Source organism: Chelonoidis abingdonii, chromosome 6 (genome assembly GCF_003597395.2).
Source record: "Chelonoidis abingdonii isolate Lonesome George chromosome 6, CheloAbing_2.0, whole genome shotgun sequence".
NCBI lineage: Eukaryota > Metazoa > Chordata > Testudines > Testudinidae > Chelonoidis > Chelonoidis abingdonii.
Genome location: NC_133774.1, coordinates 66,546,474 through 66,560,866, shown reverse-complemented (window position 1 = coordinate 66,560,866; position 14,393 = coordinate 66,546,474). Strand labels below are relative to the sequence as shown.

Sequence of the window (14,393 nt, the reverse complement as noted above, 5' to 3'; positions counted from 1 at the left end):
TCCTTCCTAGACAGTCTCTTCCCATTCTGTATGTGTGAAACTGATTGTTCCTTCCTAAGTGGAGCACTTTGCATTTGTCTTTATTGAACTTCATCCTGTTTACCTCAGACCATTTCTCCAATTTGTCCAAATCATTTTGAATTATGACCCTATCCTCCAAAGCAGTTGCAATCCCTCCCAGTTCGGTATCATTTGCAAACTTAATAAGCGTACTTTCTATGCCATTATCTAAGTTGTTGATGAAGAGCCGGTCCCAAAACAGACCCCTGCGAAATCCCCTTGTTCTACCTTTCCAGCAGGATTGGGAACCATTAATAACTACTCTCTGAGTAGGGTTGGAAGAGACCTCAGGAGGTCATCTAGTCCATTCCCCTGCTCAAAGCAGGACCAACCTCACCTATATCATCCCAGCCAGGGCTTTGTCAAGTCAGGCCTGAAAAACCTCTAAGAATGGAGATTCCACCACCTCCCTAGGTAATCCACCACCCTCCTAGTGAAATAGTGTTTCCTAATATTCAACCAAGACCTCCCCCGCTGAAACTTGAGACCATTGCTTCTTGTTCTGTCATCAGCCACCACTGAGAACAGCCTAGCTCCATCCTGTTTGGAACCTCCCTTCAGGTAGTTGAAGGCTGCTATCAAATCCTCCCTCACTCTTCTCTTCTCTTCTTCAGACTAAATAACCCGATTTCCCTCAGCCTCTCCTTGCAAGTCATGTTCCCCAGCCTCCTAATCATTTTTATTGCCCTCTGCTGGACTCTTTCCAATTTGTCCACATCCGTTCCATAGTGGGGGAGACCAAAACTGGACACAATACTCAGGGGTGGCTCCAGGCCCCAGCACGCCAAGCGCGTGCTTGGGGCGGCATGCCGCGGGGGGTGCTCTGCTGGTCGCCAGGAGGGCGGCAGGCAGGCAGCCTTCGGCGGCATGCCTGCGGAGGGTCCACTGGTCCCATGGCATGCCTGCATGAGGTCCACTGGAGCCTCGGGACTGGCAACCAGCAGAGCACCCCCCCCGCAGCATGCCTCCATGCTTGGGGCAGCAAACTGTCTAGAGCCGCCCCTGACAATACTCCAGGTGTGACCTCACCAGTGCTGAATAGAGGACGTCAAAGTTAGAATCAGGACTCACAATTTGTCAGACCACTCTGTTTATTAGCGCAGCGCTCTGCCAGTAACATTCAGAATACGTGAGTGGCCATGCAAGGCCTAAGCAGCCTTATTTATACAGATAAAAGAGCAGGAGAAAGACAAAGGGACAAAGAAAGCAAAAAAGACAGGAAAAACCACCTGGGACTCAGCATGCATATCCCACTTCCTTACTAATTGGTATCGATCTAAGGCTAATACTTCACCAATGGCCTTAAACGGTGCAATTGTTCTATGCTAATATCTGTGTTCCTGACACCTGGATTGCAACATTCCAACAATTTTGCTTAAAGGTGCAGACAACATTTCTTTAATCCTTTCTATTCTTACAATATAATTCATTTTACTTTCACAAGGAGAATAATCACTTTCCTCGATTTGCTGGCAGTGCTCCTACTAATATAGCCCAATATGCCATTGGCCTTCTTGGCAGCAAGGGCACACTGCTGACTCATATCCAGCTTCTCATCCACTGTAATCTCTAGGTCCTTTTCTGCAGAACTGTTGCTTAACCATCAGTCCCAGCCGTGCAGTAGCATGGGATTCTTACCTTCTAAGGCAGACTCTGACTGTCCTTGTGACCTACTCAGATTTTTGGCCCAATCTTCAATTTGTCTAGGTATTCTGGACCCTATACATGCTTAGTTTCTTGTATTTCCATGTACCTGAAGTAGAACAGGCATTTCTGATGGCACTGTTGTAAGCGTTGCAAGAGATATTGATGCAGATGCATCACTAAAAACTTCATATATCCCTCATACTTCACCCATTCGAGACAGGTCTGTGCGATTACAGTTCTGCTCAAAACTACCAAACAATGTGGACCGATGCATGTTCATTTTCATCATCTGAGTCAGATGCCGCCAGCAGAAGGTTGGTATGTGGCTGGTTTTCTTTTTTTTTGGTGGTTTGGGTTCTGTAGTTTCAGCATCACTGTTGCTCTTTTAAGACTTCTGAAAGCATGCTCCATACCTCATCCCTGTCAGATTTTGGAAGGCACTTCAGATTCTTAAATCTTGGTTCAAGTGCTGTAGCTATCTTTAGAAATTTTCTTTAGCATATCTTTTCATTTTGTCAAATTTGCAGTGTAAGTGTTCTTAAAACAAACAACATGTGCTGGGTCATCATCCGAGACTACTATAACATGGAATATATGGCAGAATGTTGGTAAAACAGAGCAGGAAACATAGAATTCTCCCCCAAGGAGTTCAATCACAAATTTAACTAACACATTTTTTTAACTAACATCATTAACATGGAAGCATGTCATCTGGAATGATGGCCGAAGACTGAAGGGGCATATGAATGTTTAGCAAATCTGGCACATAAATACCTTGCAGTGCCAGCTACAAAAGTGCTATGTGAATGCCTGTTCTCACTTTCTGGTGATCTTGTAAATAAGAAGCAGGCAGCATTATCTCCTGTAAATGTAAACAAACTTGTTTCTCTTAGCGATTGGCTGAAGAAGAAGTAGGACTGAGTGGACTTGTAGGCTCACGTTTTGCATTCTTTTGTTTTGGAGTGCTGTTATGTAACAAAACTACATTTGTAAGTTGCACTTTCATGACAGATTGTACTTGTATGAGGTGAATTGAAAAATACTATTATTTTGATCATTTTTACAGTGCAAATATTTGTAAAAAATGATATAAAGTGAGCACTGTATGCTTTGTATTCTGTGTTGTAATTGAAATCAATATATTTGAAAATATAGAAAACATCCAAAAGATGCAATAAATTTCATTTGGTATGCTATTGTTTAACATTGCTATTAATTTTTTTTTTATGATTTATTTTTTTTATGATTTATTTTCCATGAGCTAACTACGATTAATCGAAAGTCCTAGTAAAAAGTTAAAATAGTAATGACTAGCTTTAATAAAGTAAGTAAAAAATTAATGACTTGCAACTAACATCCTAATTCTTTCGTGCAGTACCTCTTGTGGACCACATTGTGGACTAGCCTTCACATACTGTAGAAATTCAAGTAGTTGAAACACTGTTCTTTAGCTAATATTTACTCGGGTGCTAAGAACTCTTGGAGTAAGATCTGGGAGTTGCCAACAGTATAGTGTCTGGATCAACAGGGTTCCATCTCTGCTAAAGCAACTGTGTTGCTCCTTTTGTAATAAGGAGCCATTGACAATTATTTTGCCAGCAATTACATTTAGTACTAAATTATTATTTAAACTCTTATAAATGAATTTGCTTGTTATTTTAGTCTGTGATTGAACATAGGTAACTAAACCAATGTCCAATTACAATAAGAATGTTTAACAGTTTTTTGTAATCAGTTACTGACCTACTTCACTTTTGTGGTGTACAGGTATTTAACTCTTGTGAACCAGTTTCCCATCTTTAAAATATAAAAATGCTTACCTACTTCATAGGACTGCTCAGGAACCTAAGCAGATGTTTGAAGTGCTATACATGTGCCAAAAAAAATGACAAAAGCGGAAAACCAGCTTGATATTTGCTCATTCCTTTTGGTCATTAAGGCCTCTAGTCACCACTGTGTTTGGTGTACTCCTTCCCCCCCTTCCCTCAAGTAAAAAACAACCCATCACGCCAACAGTTTGTCATAGTGGCCTTGAATACTGGAATTCCTCTCCCCTCCCCCCAGTACTCCAACATATTAATTAAGTAGCTTGGATATTACAGTTCATAGGGTGAGCCCTTCTCCAGGCCTTTTATGCTAAGTGTGGCAATTAAGTTGCTCTCCCTGGCCCAATACTGGGCTTTAAGGATTTCCTTCAGTGCAGGAACTATGGAGGCAAGATTGACTGAGGACCCCTCAGAAGCCTTGCAGTAATGGGTATGCTTGGCGTGGGGCTAGCAGCAGGAAGGGTATGCTGCAGATGGTGTGAGTAGTGTTTCTGACTATAGGGCATTCTTGAGAGGCTGCTATAACATAAGTTTGTCTATGCTTACAGCTGTGTGTAAAGTACAGACACTGCATGCCTAGTTAGTACAGGTATAAATTGCATGTAGATGGTGAAGCACTGTTTAGGCAAGTAGAGTATAAGCACTCCTGAACCTTGTGGGTACATACTGGGTAAATGCCATGGATATATAATCAGCAAAGCAGTATTTCCCCACCTATCCTGCTACAGGAGTTTTTCCCTGCCACAGGGAAAGGCTTCTGTAGCTCCCTGCAGTGGGGAAAGTCTCTGGCATCTCCCTGCTGCCCAGCCGTTCCCTGCTGCCTCTCCCCGCTAGAGCCTTTCACTGACTTGTGTAGCTACATACAACAGTGCGGATTCAGCCTGCTTTTCAAACAGTATATGTTGTCACAAGAGGTATGCAGTATAGATTTAACCTTAGGACATATACCCTATATGGCTCTCTACATGCTGGAGCAGTACCTCCTCAGTGTATGCTGCTATTTTTAGCAATGTTACTGTCCTGCTGGAGCCCTTCACTGCCATGTGTAGCTACACAACACGCTGGGGATGCAGTCTGCCTTTCACTGAAACATGTAGCTACACAACTATGTGCTGCTGCAAGTAGAGACAAGACTTTAAGCAGTCCTGAGAGTTTCTGCAGCTCCAGATCTAGAGGGCACAAAGGTGCCTTAAACCTGAATCTGGATCTCCCACATCCTGGATGAGTGCCCTAACAACTAGGCTAAACACTAGATGGAGGGTGGCAAAATCTCCTCTTCACTAATAGTTTCAGGTCAGTCAAAATCTTTCTGTAAACTGTTCATCTGGAGAAAAAAAAATTGCCCAGTACTAAGGTCTGAATTAAATTCTTTGCTGTCATGATCACTAAACTCTCTCTCAAAAGAGCTGAGCAATTGAATGGCAAGATTGAATTTGAACTTGCACATGATCCAGTGGTAAGATTACACAGTAGTTTTTCAAGAAAATAATACTTGTTTGGTTTGTCTAATTGTCTTTCTCTCTCTCTCTCTCTTTTTTTTAATAGGTATTGTGGTGAATGGGCTAATAAATGTTAGTATTTCCACTATTGAAAAACGTTTTGAGCTGAACAGTTCCCTCACTGGTGTCATCTCTGCAAGCTATGACATTGCTTTTTGTGTATTGTCGCTGTTTGTATCTTTCTTTGGAGAAAGAGGGCACAAACCAAGATGGCTTGCCTTCTCATCCTTTATGATAGGATTGGGATCACTTGTGTTTGCCTTGCCACACTTTGCTGGTGGAATATACCAATTTGGATCTAAACTTGAAGGTAAGCTCATGTTTTAGTATTTTTGGTATTTTTCTAACAAAATGAATAGGATAACTGAATGTGCACAGAGTTGTGTTAAATAGATTCTTATGTATTTGAATATGAAAGTGCATTATCTAGATTAGGGTAGTAAGTGCAGAGGAAGATGTGGGATATGTTCCCTTTTTTTGTTTTGTATCCACATAGTATTGCTTACTGAGGCTTTGGGTGTGCTTACAGTTGTACCCATCTCATAGGTTTGTGTGTTTTTATTTATTTATATATATTTTTGGCTTATTAAGGTCTCTGGGCAGACTCTTGGGCTCCCTACTGATGTAGATCAATGCCTTCTTTATGTGCTGCAAAGTAAGAGGCATGACTAAATTGCTGGTGGTATCTTCTCCATTAAGGTCTCATCTTGATGTTAAACTTTACTAACTGCTACCTTATCTCAATTTTCTGTTTTTAGTAGAGCTGTTGATTAATCATAGTTAACTCGTGCGCTTAACTAAAAAAAAGAATCACTATTAAAAAAATAATTGCAATTAATTGCACTCTTAAACAATAGAATACCACTTGAAACGTATTAAATGTTTTTGTGTGTTCTTCTATATTTTCAAATGTATTGATTTCAGTTACAATACAGAATACAAAGCGTGCACTGCTCACTTTTATATTTTTGATGAGATAGTATTTTTCAGTTCACCTCAGACAAGTACTATAGTGCAATCTCTTTATTGTGAAAATGCAACTTACAAATGTAGATTTATTTATTTTTTGTTACATAACTGCACTCCGAAACAAAACAATGCAAAGCTTGAGCCTACAAGTCCACTCAGTCTTACTTTTTGTTTAGCCAATCGCAAAGAAAAACAAGTTTGTTCGCATTTATGCAAGATAATGCTGCCTGCTTCTTTGGCCATGGCTACACTGGCGCTTTACAGTACTGCAACTTTCGCACTCAGGGGTGTGAAGAAAACACCCCCCTGAGCACTGCAAGATACAGTGCTGTAAAGCCTCAGTGTAAACAGTGCTGCAGCGCTGGGAGCGCGGCTCCCAGCGCTACAAGCTACACCCGTAGAGGATGTGGAGTACGTGCAGTGCTGGGAGAGCTCTCTCCCAGCGCTGGCGCTGCGATCACATTTGCACTTCAAAGCGCTGCCGCGGCAGCGCTTTGAAGTTTCAAGTGTAGCCATGCTCTTATTTACAACATCACCAGAAAGTGAGAACAGGCGTTTGCATGGCGCTTTTGGAGCTGGCATTGCAGGGTATTTATGTGCCAGGTATGGAACACTTATTCGGCCTGTTTGGGAGTACTTAAATTGCAATCTCTCTGCACTGTGTCTTTACAACATCTAGCACAAGAGGGTCCTGGACCATGGCCAGGTCCTATGTTAATAGAACCAAAGTCTAGGAAAATTTGGCTTCTAACAAAGTATCGGAAATTGACTTCTAGCATGGGTTGTCCTTACAATGTTGAGGAGGGAAAAAGGCAAAGTGTTTGTTTGTTTTGTGCATATGTGGATTTGTAATTTGATCTATCTCTGACACTACTGCACTGGAGATAGTATTGACCTTTTCTGTGTGTGACTTTATCCCTTCAGCAGCTCTGCTCTTTCCTTCTAGCAGGTAATTCTCGGGGAAATGTCTTTCAAAGTGTCCATCATTGTTGAAGTTCCTGTTCTGTGTATATGTGATACACTTCTGTCACCTCATTAAATCAGGATTCTGCACTTGATGCTTTCTCAGTGCTTGCTGGAGTTACACATGACACTTGGTGTCAGAATACCTAGCACTGTGAAGTGCCAGGAAAACCTTCATGTCATGTTCCTAGGCTGACATGCATTGTGGCTCTGCCATTTTTTTTATTAAAGTGAACATATCAAACAAAATGATTAAATCTTTCCAAGCACCACACCCTATCATGTATTCTCCATGATAAAACTGATTTGGCTGAATTCCCACTTCCTTCAATTCTTACTTCTTTTGTAGCAGGATCTAGTGGGCTTGATGGACTATACTGTTGCTTCCTTTAAAATATGCTGTGGGCCTAGTTTTTTCACTTAAAAAAATTCTGTACTAAGTTACCATCTATAACTCTGTGCTGTTGTCTAGCATGTCATATCTTGAAAGGTGAAATTGCTGCAGATGCTGTGCACAGGCCATGAAGAATTTCTTAATTCAGGCTAAGCAAATGTTTTGCAAATTCTGTATTTCAATTTCATGATGCATGTGTCCTTAAAAACTCTACCTCCCCCCATTAGTAACAAAGGGCTGAAGTCTCCCATTATTTGCCTAGTACTCTGGAAAGCCACTTAAGCACATCTAGGCCAATACTTATCAGGCAAAAATGTTCTATGTAGTAACAAATGATGCTTCTTGCCTTCAGGGCTGAGCATGCTTCTGTCACAGTTTGTTCCCCACACCTATTGGCTTTGAGAGAGATGTGTGAAGGGACATGTGCTGACATGGCTTTACTCTAAATTATTTGACTCAGGAAAGCGAAATACTAAGGTAAACATAACAGTGCGATTAACATCGAAGTGTGGTTATGCAAAGTTGTTGAAAAACTTTAATTGATGGTGGCATTCATCATGATTCATGGGTAAGACTAGAGGCTATTGCACATTAGGAAGAAATCTAAGACTGCAATCACACTAGCATGAAATTGTAGACCTATTTTTAAACAACTTTGTGTTTAGAAGATCTTGTTGCCAAAAATATACGCACAGCACCTCTCCTCTCTGACTTGACTCTTTTTTTCCCATGCTACATTTCTAATAACTCACTTCCATCTTTGGTGTGCCCTACTCAAAGGTAGAGAACCTAGAATATGAGGACCCTGAAGCCAGAAGTCAACTACCTCTGTGGGTAGATCATCCCCAGAAATAGTTGTTCATCACTAGTCTGTGCACACTTACTGCTGACTTATACCATCTCCTACTGATATTTTGGAAGGGAGGAAGATAGTAGAAAAATACTATTTATTTTTTCTTAAAATCTTTTGTTTTCCATTTTTCTAAGACTTTTTCCCCCCTATGTATGCCTTGACTTGTGTGCACCAGAACTGTTGATGTCTTGATGGCCTTTTTGTTTCAAGGAAAAAATCCGATGTTTGTTTCTAATAACTCAGTTATTATATATTTGTTTTATTAATCATTTGAAATTTTTACTATAGAGTACTGACATTAATTTGTATATCCATACTACTGCTAATTATTCATTGTATGTAGACAGCGGATCTGTTATAGGGTCACTAGGTTTTGAAATGGTTCTTAAACCAGTACAGTCATCCGCCTCCTGGATAAGGAATTGGGATTAAAAAGTTCCCAGTGGTTGATATTAAGAGTGATTCTAATTTCACCTGCAAGCCAGTGCTCATAGCTTGTTTGCTCAGGAAAATATCTTTTCTCAATGTACCTTGAGCATCTGAGGTTAGAATAGAATCTGGGTTTAAGCAACATATACAAGACCTGGTTTGAGTTGACTCACTGCCATAGTGCTTACATCTTGTTTAGGATTCTACTTAGGCCTCTTCTTTTCTTACTAAAAACATGAATGGAAAAGCAAACACTGATCCAAACGAAGAACCCAAATTGATAAATTGGAGGGATTCCAAAGAAGTGTAACTTTAAAACAAAAGATTGCATGCATGTTTACTCAGGAAATCCAACACTTCAAGCTGAGAGAGACCAAATGTGATAGCTGTGTGTAAATTTAGGTAATACATAAAAGTGTTTGGACACCATCTGAAACTAAAATAGAAAAGGGAAGTAGGCTAGATGTTAAAGCATTGAGTGAAATCCATTAGACATTAACTAACTTGTCAGAAAATGCTGTGATCATGTCTCAGGAAGACATCACCAAAAACTGGTAAGAAGAAATACTGGGTTAATGTAAGAGCAATCCTGTCCTACTCAAAGGGCCAAATTTGTACTCCTAGTGATGGGTGTGTAATTCCATTGCCTTCGTTGGGATTGCTAAACTATAACTAACTAGAATTTATTACAGTAGAGCCTGGAGGACCCAGCTGAGATGGGCGCATTACTGTGCAAGATATTATAATAGTTCCTGCTCCAAAGTGCTTATTTTCTAATTAGAAAAGACTGAAGATATGGGAGAAATGACTTGCTAAACATCGGAGCGGAGAACGCTACACCTCTCTCTTAGTAAACAGATCTTTGAAACACACAGAATAGAATCTAGCGTAGGGGAAGGAAACCTATGGCATGTGTGCCAAAGGTGGCACGCGAGCTGATTTTCAGTGGCACTCATACTGCCTGGGTCCTGGCCACCAGTCCGGGAGGCTCTGCATTTTAATTTAATTTTAAATGAAACTTCTTAAACATTTTAAAAACCTTATTTACTTTACATACAACAATAGTTTAGTTATATATTATAGACTTGTAGAAAGAGACCTTCTAAAAATGTTAAAATGTATTACTGGCACATGAAACCTTAAATTAGAGTAAATAAATGAAGACTTGGTACACCACTCGGAAAGGTTGCTGACTCCTGATCTGGCACCTTCCCTCACTGTTTTGTTAGCACTGCAAAGATCACAGGAGTAAAAGCAGTAAACATCCATTTTGTCAAAGCTGGTAGAATATGAGTGCGTACGATCTCTTGTAATAGCTATGTTCCACTGGAAAAAATTGAATGGTTATTAAAAATGCTTTCTGGCCCATAGCTGTGGAACTTTCCTCTGAAACAGATGGGAAAGTCTTGATGTTCATGGTCACTTCTGAGCAATACGTAAACTGTCTTTACATCTGTGTCAAGTATCGGGGGTAGCCGTGTTAGTTTGTATCCACAAAAACAACAAGGAGTCCGGTGACACCTTAAAGACTAACAGATTTATTTGGGCATAAGCTTTTGTGGGTAAAAAAACACATCTTCAGATGCCACCGGACTCCTTGTTATCTTTACATCTGGGTTTTGATCAAAATTACTGCCAAAATCACTCTTTGAAAAAGGAACTACCTACAGAATAGTGGAAAGAAAGTGAGTTACTTTCATGTTCATAAATGCAACATAACTGGAAATGTGGTCACTGATTTAATAATATCCATATTTGAGAAAAGGGACTAAATTTACAGTTACTTTTCAAAGTAGAACCATACTTTAAGGAAGCCACTGCATAGTACTATTTCGTCTTTTAAAACTATTACCAGGTTGAGTGAACATTGTTAATGAATTACTTAATGCCCTTCAGAAGTTTCATTTAGTTCCTCTAAAGTTGATTAGAAATGTGGTTTGTACAAAGAGGAAACATAACTTCTTCTTTCTTGGAGTACACAGTGGTAAGAACTCTCAAAGTGAGTATTTAGCTCTGTGTCAGCATTTAACTTGGTGCTCTTTAGTATGAAGCACAAGGCTAAGCACTGGGGGAGATGGGGACGTGACAAGTAGGGGCATGCTTCCCAATAATAATTAGGGGCATAGAGCTTCTCTGGCCCTGGGGTCACAGAGGCAGGGAAGGGAAACTTCCTGCTGGGGCAGGGGAGGGGAGGGGGCAGCAAGCTCCTTCCCAGGTTAGGTGGGGAGGGTGGGACAGTGAGCTCCTTGGGGGAGGGGCCACATTTAAATTCCTGTGTACGCCCCTTCTAATCACTATACTTACAGTGAATGCTTATAATGTGCAGTGTGATATGTAGTTAGTTGTAAGGCCATGAATACAACTGTCTGTCAAACTATTTGATCTTTGAGGGCCATCTTAGCTTTTGTTACAGTATTTCATTAACCATATATATGTCAGGTGTGTTGGGTTGGGTCACAGACCCCCCCTTGGGAGTCTCAAGTGGTGTATTGAGACTACCTCTGAGCCTGTTTTTCTCTGCCAGTTTGGGCCTCCAGAACCCTGCATTGTTCAGCCAGACATGCAAGCCTGCTGCAACACAGACCCAGGGCCTGAACCCCGCCCCACCTAAAGCTGCAGACTTAACTGGAAACAGCTTAGTGTTCCTGTCTCCAGCACCCATACACCTGGCTCCCAATCGGATCCAAACCCCAAATAAATCCATTTTACTCTGTATAAAGCTTATACAGGGTAAACTCATAAATTGTCCACCCTCTGTAACACTGATAGAAAAATATGCATAGCTATTTGCTCCGCCAGGTATTAATCACTTACTCTGGATTCACTAATAAATAAGTGATTTTATAAAGAATAAAAAGAAGGATTTAAGTGATTCCAAGTAATAACGGACAGAATAAAGTAAGTCACCAAGTGAAAGAAAGCAAAAACACTCACGTCTAAGCCTAACACATTAAAAAACTGAATACAGGTAAATCTCACCTTCAGATATGTTTCACAGCCTAGACTCCTCCTTAGTCTGGGCCCAATCCTTTCCCCTGGTACAGTTCTTGTTAGTTCCAGCTCAGGTGGTAACTAGGAGATTTTTCATAACTGCAATCCTCTTTGTTCTGTTCCACCCCTTTTAATAGCTTTGGCACAAGGCGGGAATTCTTTGTCTCTCTCTGGATTCCCACCCCTCCTTCTAAACGGAAAAGCACCAGGTTAAAGATGGATTCCAGTTCAGGTGACATGATCACATGTCCCGTGAGACTTCATTACCCCCTCGCTGGCACACATAGTATACAGGAAGTCTTACAAGTAAACAGAGCCATTTACAACCAGTTGTCCTGGTTAATGGGTGCCATCAAGATTCCAAACCACCATTAATGGCCCAAACTTTGCATAATTACAATGGGACCACAGTTATATTTCATATTCCTAGTTTCAGATACAAGAATTATACATTCATACAACGAGGGTGACCACACTCAGTAGATTATAAACTTTGTAATGATACCTTACAAAAGACCTTTTGCATAAAGCATATTCCAGTTACATCATATCCACACTTATAAACATATTTTTATAAAAATATGAAGTGCAGTGTCACATCACGTATGGATAAACAGGCTGTTGTCTTAAAGCATATTAAATGACTTATCTAAAACCAAAATTAGTAGCTAAAAGCAGTTTGAAACATTCCTAATCCCCCTGGACTCAGTAGGAGCATCTCACAATAGAATGGCTTGAGTGACAATATTGATCATGTCACATTTTTCAAAGCATGGTAGAGACACTGACTAATCCTTAAGTATCAGAGGGGTAGCCGTGTTAGTCTGAATTTGTAAAAGCAGCAGAGAATCCTGTGGCACCTTATAGACTAACAGACGTTTTGGAGCGTAAGCTTTCGTGGGTGAATACCCACTTCGTCAGACTCAGGTAGTGGAAATTTCCAGGGGCAGGTATATATATGCTAGCAAGCAAGCTAGAGATAACGAGGTTAGTTCAATCAGGGAGGACGAGGCCCTGTTTTGACTAATCCTTAAATGTCTTTGCTAAGATGTTATCCCCACTTCCCGTGTGGGGAATCTGAGACAAGGCCAAAGAGCAAGGCAGGGACAAAGCTTAGACTAGACTATTAATTGCCGCCTGAGCTCACTAGATCATGCTGCTTTTAGAAATATAAGGGAGTGAAGAGGGAGGTCAAGGCGGGAAGATAAAGCATCTGAAAAGCTGAATTTTTAGGAGTGCTTCAGAAATCACTCAGTCAGGTCTGACTTGCTGAAAAGCATGAGTACAATTTGCTTTGCAGCTATAGATACACAGCAGCAATTTTTTCCAGCAATTTGTCAGATTTCCTCAAGTGTCCTACTTGGAGTAGAAAAAATAAGGTACTGGGGCTGGGAGGAACAGATGACATGCTGAGGTAGTTTCCACCTCTTCCATAATACTTGAATGTCACTGTCACAACCATGTATACATCTACAATGACTTTACAATTGGGGCACCTGATAGCACACAGTAGTTAAAGTTGCACACTAAAATGGGGGCAGATTCTTGCTTCCCTCCCCATCCCTGTCAGTGTCAAGTAAGGTGACCAGACAGCAAATGAGAAAAATCGGGATGGGGGTGGTGGGGTAATAGAAGCCTATACAACAAAAAGACTCAAAAATCGGGACTGTCCCTATAAAATCGGGACATCTGGTCACCCTAGTGTCAGATGACCTGTCAGTGTAAAACTTCATACAGCAACGCCTGGATCCAAGTTTTACAGGCAAGTTAAATCTTCTACTTTGTACACTGCTTAACACAGATGGTCCAATGTAGAAGACTAACAAAAATGACTCCTTCAAATGTGATACTGTTTTTGTAGTTACTGTGACAAATTTTCAGGATTTTGTTAGTCAATATTTACCTGAAAAAATTTGCTCTTGAGGTTGGGAGTCAGATGGGATGCACAGAAGAATAAACATGTCAAGCCTTGCCTCAGTGTTCTAAAGTATTTATTGCAGAAAAGGGGATAATGGGAATGCATACAAGAGTCTGAGGATGATTTGTGACAAGAAGAAATGCTACTTAGCCAAAACTGACTTGAAAGAAAGGACATCACTCTAAGGAAGCAAACTTTGTGTAATATAGGGATAACTTACATAAGAGGAGTTTTCTGGGTATTATATGTGTGCATAGTGGAGTCATCATTCCTTGGTCAGCAAATAGCTGTGAAATCATGTGGCAAAGTGTGTTATCCCCCTTCTGGTCTACAGCAAGGCTACTACTGTGCTAATTTGCTTTATTACCTCAAGTGCCAGAGGCTAGTGTAGTAGATACAAAAAGTTCCTACACTGCCAATGAACAATGTGAGTGTCAGTATACTACATGATGGAATTTGTTTGCTCCTTTTTAAAAACAGCTAGGAAATCACACACACAAAATGTATCTAAAGAACATTAAGGCAGAAAAGTAAAACACAAAGTTAAAAAATGCTAATATACGCTTGCTTGGGCAACCTAATTCAGTCACCTTGTGCTTAAAGGCTGTTTCATAAGGTATACACATGTGATAACACTGGGGTCCTCCCTCTCAGAACTTTTCAGTATTGGAATGAATGGTATTCACTCCTTGTTTTCTCCTGGTTCAGTGTTTGATCCAATGCCTAATTTATAGCACACTAGTCAAACCCTGCTCTGACTACAATATTAACTTCTTCATGAGGTTTTCTGGGCTCCTCCCTGTAGTACAAACTAACTTTTGTAACCTCCTTGTGACACGAGGAT

At 40.5% G+C, this 14,393-nt stretch overlaps 1 protein-coding gene across 1 annotated transcript in view; it reads left to right on the top strand.

The window, feature by feature from the left end:
* SLCO4C1 (solute carrier organic anion transporter family member 4C1) overlaps positions 1-14,393 on the top strand; it is a 116,626-nt gene that overhangs the window by 11,414 nt on the left and 90,819 nt on the right. The window contains exon 2 of the mRNA XM_032765338.2: positions 5,079-5,342. Within this exon, the coding sequence (XP_032621229.1) occupies positions 5,079-5,342 (264 nt within the window). The remainder of the gene's footprint in view (positions 1-5,078; positions 5,343-14,393) is intronic.